Genomic DNA, 13047 nt, shown 5'->3' on the forward strand with positions numbered 1-13047 from the left:
AAAAAAAAAAAAAAAAAAAAAATGACAAAAGACCAAAAGTACTTATGCTATTTAGATTTTGAAAAATAGGTTTAGAGATGACAGATGTCAGTTACTAAAATTTGTACCTCCTGATTGTTATTTGAAAATTAAAATTTAGTATTTTTCTGAACTAGAGACAGAATGCTACCCATTTCTTACAATGATTATTAAAATTTTCTCTCCTTGAGCAGTGGTCTGTTGCTCCCATTGAAGAGGTCCTTCGCATCCCATTAGCTGTATTTCTAGGTATTTTATTCTCTTTGGAGCAATTGTGAATGGGAGTTCATTCATGATTCGGCTCTCTGCTTGTCCATTGTTGGTGTAAAGGAATGCTTGTGATTTTCGCACACTGACTTTGTATCCTGAGACTCTACTGAAGTTGCTTATCAGCTAAAGGAGTTTTGGGGCTGAGAGGATGGGGTTTTGTAAATATAGAATCATGTCATCTGCAAACAGGGACAATTTGACTTCCTCTTTTCCTTTTTGAATACCCTTTATTTCTTTCTCTTGCCTGATTGCCCTGGCCAGAAGTTATATGCTATGTTGAACAGGAGTGGTGAGACAGGGAATACTTGTCTTGTATCAGTTTTCAAAGGGAATGCTTCCAGCTTTTGCCCACTCAATACGATACTGGTTGTAGGTTTGTCACAAATCGCTCTTATTATTTTTAGGTATGTTTTATCAATGCCTATTTTATTGGGAGTTTTTAACATGAATGGATGTTGAATTTTATCAAAGTCTTTTCTGCATGTACTGAGATCATCATGTGGTTTTTGTCTTTGGTTGTTTCCATGATGGATTACATTAATTGATTTGCATATGTTGACCCAGCCTTGCATCCCAGGGATGAAGCTAACTTGACCATGATGGATAAGCTTTTTTGATGTGCTGCTAGATTTGGTTTGCCCGTATTTTATTGAGGAATTTCACATTGATATTCATCAGGGAAATCATTCTACTATAAAGACACATGCCCACATATGTTTACTGCAGCACTGTTTACAATAGCAAAGACATGGCACCAACCCTAATGTCCATCAATGATAGACTGGATAAAGAAAATGTGGTACATATATACCACGGAATACTATGTAGCCATAAAAAGAAATGAGATCATATCTTTTGCAGGGACATGGATGAAGTTGGAAACCTTCATTTTCAGCAAACTAACACAGGAACAGAAAACCAAACACTGCATGTTCTCACTCATAAGTGGGAGCTGAACAATGAGAACACATGGACACAGGGAGGAGAACAACACACACCAAGGCCTGTTGTGGGGTGGGGGTGAGGGGAGGGAACTCAGAGAACGGGTCAATAGGTGCAGCAAACCACCATGGCACATGTATACCTATGTAACAAACCTGCATGTTCTTTGGTGTGTGTCCCAAACTTAAAGTCAAATAAAAATAAAAAATAAAAATAAAGCTATAGTAATCAAAAATTATAATAATTGAGATAACAGGTATACACTGGTACTGTTCAGGCAAAGCCAAACGTAGGGTGAGCCAGTAATAATAGTACTTACTGTATCAAGTTCTTGCAATGAGTCAATGACAAAATATATGTAAATTAGTTAGCTATCAATGGGAAACATTCAATAAGTGGTAGCTGCTTATGTTGGTATTTTTCATGCCTCCTACTTTGGCTAACAAAGCAAGAAAACCAGTGAGCTGTTTATTCTTATCTTTTAATAGATGATGCTGGGTCTAGTAATGAGGTAATGAGTGTTTAACAATATAATCATACAGATCCCTGTTTGAGAGGGAAAGGAACTTTATGTCTATATAGTTATGTTTATTATAGTGATTCTCCACCCAAAGGAGGAAAATCTGTTTTTCCAATTTAAAAACTTGAAACAGCCCATCGTGCCTCTTCCACAGACCTAGCTCCTTAGCTTGGCAGTTACTTCCACAGGAAGCCACCTCTACTGAGTGGACTGTGTCTGAGCTCTTAGGCTTATTGGAGCAGATAAACATTAAAAATAACTAATGTATTAGATTATTTCCTTACAAGAAGTAATTTTTATAATTCGGATTCCCTGTGCATATTACAGTAACAGGTACATAGAAGATACTCAATACATATTTGTTGAACTAGTGAAACTATGAATAAATAGAACTCGGCAGCTAAAAATCAACCTTATGAGGTGATGGCCTGCAACCAAAGCTCCACCATGATTGGGAACTCTCCTGTGCTTCAGCTAAAACATCTGAGGGTCACAGAATCAAGGCGTTCAGGGATTTCACAGCTGCAGCTGGTGCCAAGCAGCTGTTTGTGATTTAGATTGGTGCCTTTAGTTAATTGATTGTAATAAGTAAAAACTCAGTAAAGTTAATCTGCTAATTATCTCAAAAAAAATAAAAAAGAAAATGGCAGAAAAAATTTCCGCAACACTTTTTAAAAAGTAGTAAGTTCAGTTCTTAAAAAAAAGTTCCGAACCTAAAATAAAGGTTAAAAATAAAACAGCCATTAAGACCTAAAGCAGCAATGAAAACAATAATAGTTGCCTTGCCACAGTTTCTGTAAAATTAGCCCTTACAAACTATCGAAGAATCAAATTGTTTGATTTACTCCTTCGAAGACTGGGTCTCAAAATGGCTTTAACACTCAATACATTTTTTTTTTTTCGAGTGTCTACTCTGCCACGCACTGTTCAAAGAACTGAGAGTATACAGGAGGAAAAAAAAAAAACACACAGCAAAGACCATGCTTTCATGGAGCTTATACTGACATGGAAAGGGGATTATTTATATTAAATTTTAATTCCTCTTACCACATACTATCGGTATTTTTCTCTTTTTCACTACAGATTAAGAAGAACCTTGACTGCCATCTCTTGTTAAACGTCTTCTTATTCCAAACAATATTCTTCTCTGCTTACTATTATTATGTGTGGCAATATCTTACTAAATTTTATATACACTTATAATTTCATTATTTATAAAATATTTTTAACAACCTACAAAATAAACATACTGTGCATTTTGATTTAATATATTTAAGTAACTCTGAGTTAATACTGTTAAATAACAAATGCCAATAAAAATAACAACTCAATCATAGGATTTATCATGGTAAATGTCCGAGGAAGAAAGACACAAGGGACAAGGAAATATTATATAATTATATGACCATGGAGTAAAATCAAGCAAATGTGGAAAGATTTAGATCGCTTCTCTTGTAAACAAATGCCTTAAATCTGTAATCCAGACTTTGGAGCCCATCCCTCAGACATCCCTTGATGAGACAAGAGCGCCGACTCTAATTGCTCTGCAGACCTTGAATACAAAACCACATGGTCAACCAAGGCAGAGGGAGTGTGGAGGACACTCAGCCTGCCTCCAACAGAGAGACCCCTGGGCTAATTCAGGTGGCATTATCACAGAAGAATATGATAAACAAGACCGCACCACCACCATGTCAGAGGCCAGAAAGAGGAAGAACCAGAAGAAGCAGTCTCCAAAATGCATGAGCGTCCAACACAGCATCCCCTCCCACATCAATTTCATCCGACTTCTTTACAGATAAAAATCCTCTCTACTTTGGCTGATTTGAAGACAGGTTTCATTTTTCCATTAAACTTTCTGTTTCCCAAGCTAAAGTTTTACAATTACTCAAAATCACTTTTAATATATCATTTCTTATATAAAGTTTCTAAACTTGTGATAATAATACAACTAAGTTTTGTTCCCTACCAGTCAAACAATTCTAATCTAACCCAATTCAACTCAGCAAGACCCTCTCCTAAATTTTCCTCTATTTGTACATTTAGACTGTTTCTCCCACAATTATCCTTCATCAGTTACACATTCTAATAGTTTAAATCAAACTTGGCAAACAAGATAAAAAGAACATGCTAAGTTCAGGAAAAAACAGGACGGAGGAAACTACCTTTAATTTGGATCCATGAGGCACGAGTACAGATTTATTCTGCTTTGGTGGAATATACAGCTCCCATTTTCCATAATCCAGTTTTTTATATGGGTATGAAAATGGATTCCAACCATCTAAAAAATTAAAGAAGATCAGTTAACAACAGCATGATAGGACTAATAATTAATGAATTTCAAGAAAAACAAAATACTGTTTTACTTGCACAAAAAATCAAATTGTCTAAAAAATTGTTTTCTAAAGTTTTAATCAAAATACTAGTGGTTTAGAAAAGGCAGGTTATTCTTAATTTACTTATAAAATATGCATTTTGAAGTCTGCTTTTGCATTTTATAATTAAATTAAGACTATAACATTTTCAGTTGTGGTTTCAACTCTAACGCTTCTGTCAATAAACAGAATGCAAAAGAAAACAATGGATCCTTTTTTTAGAAAACACCATCAACAAAAAGACACATTATGAACAAACAGAAATGTAGATGTCATGGTAGAAAAACAATGAAAAGCCATTAAAATCATATAACATTTACTGAATTTCATAAGAGTGTGACAGAGTTGACATAAAATCTAAAGAAATGCCTTAAGCAAGAAAGACAGAAGGTTATATAAAGTGTAGGAAGTAAAGAAAAGGTGGAATGCAGGATGTGGAAGAAAGTAAAACAAACAAGAGCAGACCCACACACACGGAAATTAACATATCATAAGGGAGGCGTTAAAAACCAGTGAGTCAAGGACACACTATTAAATAAGTCGTGCTGGAACAACTGATTATCCTTATGAAAATAAAATAAAACAGATCTCCACCAACTAGTATGTCCCCAAATCATTTGAACATAGATTAATATTTATACACGATAGGCAGAACCATAAAATGCTTAGAAGAAAACACAGAGAAATGCATTTACAATATTGGAATATAAAAGGTTTTTTAAATGAAATATTTTTTAAAACTATAAAACTTTAAGACTGGTAATTCTGACCATTAAAACTGTAAACTTATCATCATAAATAGATGAATCGACAGAATGACAAGACAAGCTATAAACTGGGAGAATACATTTGTAATGAATATACCAAAAGACAGAGAGCATCCACAATACATGAAGAACATTGTAAGCCAATGAGACAAAGAAAACAAACCAAGAGAAAGATTGACAAAAAATTTATTCAGGAGAGGACACTTGAATGGCCAATAAACATATGTAATGATACTCAAGCTCACTGTTGAATCAAGCAATCACAAATTAAAACAACAATAAGATATCATTTCGCACTCAGGGCATTGGAAAAAATTAAAAGTCTAAAAACATCATCTAGTCAGCAACCATAGAAAACATCGCTGCTGAAGGTAGTATCATTGGTAAAAACAACTTGACATCATATGTGATGCAAAGTTAAAGACATCTTAACCCCATAGCCCAACAATTCTGTTCCTAGGAAATAGCTTAGAGGAATTCTCATAAACGTACACAAGAAGACATTCAAAATTATCCACTGAAGAACCCTTTGCCATAGCCAAAACACTGGAAGCTATCAAAATTTCAACAGCCACAATATGGGTAAAACTTTGCAATATAATTAAACAACTGGATGCTATACAATGGTATGAAATGAATGGATTAGAGTACCAACATATGCAAATATCCCACATACAAAAGTTAATTTTAAAAGGGTAGAGAAGAATAGCATTTATATCAAGATCAAGAACTATCAAAACATTATATGAAACTTACTGATATATATGTATGTAGTAAAAATATTAAATCAGAAATAGGAATATGAAATATCAAATTCTATGGTGATTCCCTGTGGGTAGAAGAAAGGGAACACATGAAGCTTCAGTATCTGCAATATTTTTGTTAAAGTGAGTTGTATACACATAGATGTTTATTACATAATTTGCTATTTGTTTATGCCTAAAATATTTCATGGTATTAAAAAAATCAAGCAGCCTTGTGGCATATACTCTGTTGCTAAGAGACTACATTCTCAACTAAGGACATAATAAAGGAATAATCAGGAAACTCATCTCATGCCATGTTTTCTTCCATTACACACCAACATTTTCACTCTTCTCTCTCAGCCAGTCTGAACAATGGGGGTAAAACAGGAGTAAGAAATAAGATTTAAATAAAGGTTCTTCTAAACAGTTACCTATTCCCCATCATGAAGACAGTCTGAAAATGTCTAACAGCAGTTTGTCTTCAAGGGCAGCTCTACAAGTTTGGTGCTGTTATACTCCTCTTCACCTAAAAACCTCAAATACATCGCACCTAAATACGCTGTGACATTTCATTACTAAAACAAAGAGTTTAGTCCATAAATAGAGGAAAAAAATAATAAACGTCTGGAATATAAAAATCTAGGTAATAGAACACTATATGATTACTGCATTTCTTTTTAGCTAATAACTTAAGACAAACAGCAGATCTTTTCCCGGTTAGGTAGATCTGAAAATACAGGGTACAGTTCATTAGTTCATTCATTCATTCATTAAATATGTATTGCATGCTTAATGCAGGCCCTGTTCAATGCCAAACCAAATTTAGCATTCCAAATTAGTCCTATCTCATAAAGAAAAGGTTAAATTGGGCTATAATAGACCAATATAAATGAGAAGTACAATGGTATATCCACTAAAAATTTATTAAAAGATTCAGATACTTTGAAAGTGAAAATTCAGTGATAGGTGAAATTTAGATATGCAGATTTATTTGTAAGAGCTGTTTCCCCACTGTGAAAATGGCTTCCAATATCAGTTTTTGAAAATTGATGAACTAATTCTTTAGCTTGATATCAACTATTATTTTAAGACTATTTAAATAAGCAAAGTATTAATATTTGGTAAAAAAAAATTCTTTTACTATGTCATATTTTTCTTTTATAATAGTGTAATGATACAAAATCTCCAAAAGCATATGCTGATTATTTATAATTATACACTGTGAAAAACATGTTTTCTTTGCATCTTCAAGAGTTTCATTTTAGTAATGCCCTTCTCCTCATGGGAACTCAGGTGTTGGCTTTCACTGCAGGTACTCTTTTCTGCCAAGCACAAATCTTTAAAGCATGACTGAGAACATCTTTACATATTTACCCCCACCCAAAAAAAACCCAGTACGTTAGCCATCATAAGTTATGTAGAGCATTCTAAAGATTTCGTATGGGAGAGAAAGAAGGTTTGCAAGCATATACGTATGAAATTACTTAAGATTTTTCCATTACTCATTTTTCTCTCCAAATAAATCCCTCTTCAGCTACCCTACCATCAGATTTTCCATCTCCTTGACTCTTTCTCTAGTCATTGCAAAGCCCTAAATTCTTCTCTCTCATTCCTTTATTAGTGTTTGTTTCTTTTTTCCATTAAAAACATGGGCACCAACCAAAATATCCACTTCTACCATACTATATCACACAAAGGAATTTTTCCAGTAAAACCAGTTCCTGCCTAATATGAGTTTCTCAAAATACCCAATAAAAACAGCTTTACTCCACAGAATACACATATCTCAATATTCAGAAACAGAATAATCAGGAAAATCACTGGATTTGGATCCGTGCTTATAAACTTAACATTAAACACTTAGCTAAGAAAGAAGGAACTATCATTAAGATGTATCCAGGTGTGATATTAGGAACCAATCACGGAAGCACAGTTAAAAATAAATACATAAAATTCAACTTCAAATTGTTGGTATAAAAATTCTGAAAATTGATTTTAAGTAAAATTTGATTTAGAAAAACACAGAAGGCAAAATAATATAAGCTGGTAGACACATTTTAGGGAAATGCATGTCTTGTGAAATAAGTCATGTGACTCTACTACAGAATATAATTGAAAATAAAGTAATAATATTAATAACAATAATAAATTGTACCAAGCCATATCAGAGCCTATCTAAAGACATTTATAAAACAAATCAGGTCACTCAGACATTTTTCATTTAATCCTACACGACTTATGCTGAGTACACGAGAGAGAATTAATTATGTAATGCAAAGAGTTTGCATTGCTATGCAGACCTGAGGATAGAAACAAACATGACTTCATCATGTGTGACAATTATTTGCTTCTCTACCAAGCATAGAACTACACATAGAACTAGAACGGTCTCTATCTAGGTCAGTGGGTTCTCAAACTATACCTCACATGAGAATCACATGGATTTGTTAAAATACAGATTGCTGGGTCCCAGTCCTAGAGTTTTTTATAGAGATCTTTGGTGAGGCCTAATAATTTGCATTTCTAAAAAGGTCACAAGTGATGTTGATACCAGTGGCCTAGGGACTACAGTTTAGAAACAACTGCCCTGGTTAAATCCACTTAACACTTTTGTGAGTAATTTTCTAGATGAAGTTAAACTAAAAGGCTATCAAATAATATAATATATCAACAGGTCAAGGGACTTCTGAAATCAAAAATGTCATAAGTAATCCTTTGAGGTAAGTGTTAATCACATGATATATAGGATTTAAGATTTAGGATTGACTGGGGTTATAAAGCCCAGGAAGGGTGACCAGGGAGAATCAGATTAAAGACGCAATTTCCGAGATCAAGGAATTTAAATGTATTAATGTGAGGGAACAGAAATGATAATGAGAACATGAAAAGACAACACGCATTAAAACCATTATTGAATATACTATTATTAGTGTCTATAGATAATATTTTCTATAATATTCACAACAAAACATAACTTGGTTAAAAAGTATAAGCAACTGATAACAAAATGAATAAAAAATTAAAGGTTTATTTTTCCCACAGAAAAGTGATATTAAACCTTTTAAATGTTAACAATATTAACTCATATTCCTGTCTACTCTCCATTATCTACCATAATCTAGGTATTACTAGGCTCAAAGTTAGGTACCCCCAAAACAAGGTGTGCTTATTTTTTCAGTTTTGGTGAAATTTTAAGAACATGTTTCCTACATTCATAAATTATTTTCTTACAACATCTGCTAAAACATTTGATGTTTATTGAGTACAGAAAACCTGATACAGTTCTGTTTTAACGATAAAATGTTAAAATTTATTAAAACTTAGGTACACAAATAAAGACCATACAGGCGCCATTTACAATTGAGATAAATGTAAACAAATATAAAGACCTTTATAATGATCCACTTTCATTAATGAATAGTAAATATATTTTGTCATGATTTTTCTTAGTAACATTTTCTTTCCTCTAGCTTACTTAGTTGTAAAAACACAGTATATAATATACATAATATACAAAATACATCCTAATTATTGGTAAGGCTTCTCGTCAACAGCAGGATATGAGTAGCTAAGTTTTTGGGGAGTCGAAATTTATACTTAGATTTTGAGTATGTGAGGAGTAGGCACGCCTAGCCCCCACAGCGTTCACAGATCAGCTGTATAGTCTTGGAGCAACATTTAGGAACTCCAAGAATGTAGAAAGGATTCTGATACTCTTATGCCTGTCTAGTTTCTCTTGATAGAAACTTTTGGAGTGGCATATTAATGTTTTTGTTGAGATAGTGACTAAGTAGCATTCTTGGAGTTCAACATATTTTAATTTGCAGTCTTAAGTCTGGAATAAAGGTAGATTTTAATTATAAATTAAAGTAAAATATTTCTAGGAATCACTTGGCAATTAATATGTACTAATTACTCTTTTAAAATAAAAATACATACAAACATAGTATTTGAACCTCTCTTACTAAAGAAGGTCTTATATAGCTAATTAACAATAATTAATTTTTTTGGCCTTCTGTATTTTTCTTTTTTTATATTTTACTTAAGTACTGGGATACATGTGCAAAACATGCAAGTTTGTTACATAAGTATATGTGCCATGGTGGAAAATCTGATATATTTCTAAACCAAACATTTTAATAGGTATTTTATTATTAACAGGCTTAAATTCATCATATGTGATGAGGCATAAGATTCTATTTGTCCACAGACTCAAAACAAGCTGACAAAATTTAAATCGAGATACGGAAAAGAAACAGTGTGATGCACAGTTTAATATGAACTGCAAACACACATTTGGCAAAGGTGATCAAACATTAACTAAGGTCACTGTATCAGGCATACAAACTCTGTGTTTATCTCATACCCAACAACCTTTCCTTTTCAAATGTACTAATCCTCACATAAAATTCTCAAATGTCAGCTTCCTTCAAATATTCCCAAACTCTTTGATTCACAGTGGAGTACCACTCTTCATCAGCACTTAGCCACTTCATTTCTGCAGCGTTTTTAAGTTTAATATAAATTTTCCTTATACATGACTGAAATGGTTCCAACTTAGTATGTAGGGTCTTCCATTTTTCAGGAAGATTCCAACGTGCTAAAGAGTTTGGTTTGCACTTGGGCCAATCCCTGCCACACCCAGACAAGCAGTGAGGTAAGATGCCTGGCAAATGCAACAGGCAAGGCTAATATACAAAGGCTAATATAAAGTCAGTACTAGCCCATATGGCAGATATCAATCCCATCCCATCTGAAAGGATATCCTCAGGACAAAACAGTTGTTAAATATTTGGAATATCACCACTTTGGAGCAGGGAAACATCCTTCCTCGCCATATGATGTCATTTAATTACTTTGTATCAGGCAGAATGTATAAGAAATTATAATGCAAAGGCTTATAAAGATTGAAGTTTGGGGACTTTGCTTGTATCAAGGAAAATCTTGTCATAAAGTACAGAGCTGGAATTTCCTATGGCATTGTTCTTACCCAGCATTATGAGGGAACCACACAGTGTCTGGTGGGTGACAGACAGTAGTCCTTTCTGACATATAGCCCTGTGCTGTTTGATTTTCTCTCTTCCCCTCCAGATAATTCTTCCTCCTCTCAGTTGGGTGCAAAGGAGTCATCCTTCTTCAACTTCTGCTGGCAGCTAGTACCCTGGGAAGGACTGTAATAAGACACTTCCCCTCCCTATCACTATTACCTTGGGGAAACTACTCTTAACACTTATTAGTTTAGCTTAGGTGTGGTTTTCAAGAACAATCTCTAAAGTATATCAGAGTGCCACTAAATTCAGAACCAATGGAATACTAATATCTCATTATTTAAAGAAACAGTGCTCAGTCATGTAATATCCAGCTTTCTGGAAATTAGAAAATAAATCAAATACAGTCATTTGTTCATTACTTAACAATGGGGATATATTCTGAGAAATGTTTCATTAGGTAACATCATTATGGTATACACATTATAGATTATATTTATGCCACCCTATATGGCATAGCCTACTACACACCTAGGCTATATGGTATAGCTTATTGCTCCTACATTACAAACTTGTATGACATGTTATTGTAATGAATACTGTAAGCAGCTATAACACAATGGTGAATATCTGAGTATCTAAACATTAAAAAGGTGCAGTCAAAATATTATAATCCCATGGGACCACCTCTGTATGTGCAGTCCCTCATTCACCAAAATGTCATGTAGCATATGACTAAGAGCTAGAGCTTCACTTACTAAATTGTTATTTAAGGTATTTAGGGGAGAAAAGAATTTTATTATCAAAAAAGTGTGGGTTTTAAATAAAAGCATGTTTCTTTATTTCTAAAATAGTATTTACATTATGGTACTTTCTATGTAACAAAAGGGATGATAAATGGATATACATCATTGCTTGTAATTTTAAATGAAATTAATAATGTTTCATCAATAAACAGTATTTATACTATGATTCTTCTTATGTAAGAGAGTGATATTCTTGTTTATAATTTCCAAAAGCATAAAATACAGCAAAGAATGAATAGAAATTACTCTGAATATGAGAATATGCACAGATTAGTAGTCTTCCAGGATTGTACTCATTACAAAACCATGTAAATAATTCATAAAATGGGAAAATGTAATAAGTTAAAAAAGAAAAAATAAGAAAAGCCCTTAAAATAGAAATAAACTGAAATAAATGAACATAATTGCATCATCAATAGTAGCATATCAGGCAAATCTGACTCCAGACTGAAGAAAGTATTGATAATTTTATTAAGGATAAGAGTTACTATGCTACCAAAAACATCTACTGATAGTAAGAATTGCATAGGCCAGGCGCGGTGGCTCACGCCTGTAATCCCAGCTCTCAGGGAGGCAGAGGCGGGAGGATAGCTTGAGCCCAGGAGTTCGAGACCTGCCTGGGTAATATGGCGAGAACCCGTTCTCCACAAAAAGGAAAAAAAAAAAAAAAAAAGAATTGCATAAAAAAGTATTAATGACAAAATTGTACACTGCCTCCAGTTTGGTTTAAATTATGGAAAACAAAACAACTAATGTACCTGAGGCAAGGGAAGCGATGAAACAACACTAGCTAACTATTGATAAGTGTCAAAGCTGGGTGAAAAGAATATAGAACCTTATCTCTATTATTCCACAGAGTACAATATTTCTGTAATAAAAATTTAAAAATGAATGTTATGAGGTCTCTGTGCACAAATACGTGTCCAAATCTCTTTTCTTGCTATCAATTATAAAAAGTGATATCATAAAGCACAGGGCACAAGGTTTAATATACTTATGGTTCTGAATACAGATTAACAAACTACTTTCTGGATAGGTAGTTTCCATTAATACACCAATCAGCCAGATATGAGGATGTTCAACTACCCATAACCTCATCAACTCTGAAAATTATCATCTTAATAACAGGACATACCTGCCTTGATCAATCAGGGTTCATTAAGAGAATTAAGCCCCAATGTTTTAAGAATCCATTGTATGCAATAAATTAACTCCCCTTCAGTGCATCTAGAATCGTATTAGTTACATATAGTCATTGCAATTTGGAAAATAGGCACTCAAATAATTTTCTGTGTTCTGTGGATCAGATGCAGAACCTCTCATTATTGTTCTAACTGTAACCAGTAGCTTTCGATACAGTTTTCATTTCTTTTCAAAACAGACTATAATTGTAACTCTGATTATTCTCTCCAATACTATTGTTATTTGTGAAAAACTGTGTGGTGGGTATTATATTTTCCTTAAGATTTTTTCATTAATTTCTAGTTTTAATGAAATGAAGTTCGTCAGGAGGCTTACTTTGTAGTTCAACACAGGGGCAATCAAACCATTTACTTATTTACCAACCTATTTACTTGCAGGAGTAGAAACCATTCAATTATCTCAAAACAGATTT

The 13047-nt window shown here is 33.4% G+C and overlaps 1 protein-coding gene across 1 annotated transcript in view; it reads right to left on the bottom strand.

Moving 5' to 3' along the window:
- The window catches only part of GBE1 (glucan (1,4-alpha-), branching enzyme 1), a 122817-nt gene that overhangs the window by 24364 nt on the left and 85406 nt on the right, over positions 1–13047 (bottom strand). Inside the window, exon 3 of the mRNA XM_011976730.1 lies at positions 3916–4031. Within this exon, the coding sequence (XP_011832120.1) occupies positions 3916–4031 (116 nt within the window). The remainder of the gene's footprint in view (positions 1–3915; positions 4032–13047) is intronic.

The sequence above is a fragment of the Mandrillus leucophaeus genome, unplaced genomic scaffold (assembly GCF_000951045.1).
Source record: "Mandrillus leucophaeus isolate KB7577 unplaced genomic scaffold, Mleu.le_1.0 Scaffold102, whole genome shotgun sequence".
NCBI classification, from domain to species: domain Eukaryota; kingdom Metazoa; phylum Chordata; class Mammalia; order Primates; family Cercopithecidae; genus Mandrillus; species Mandrillus leucophaeus.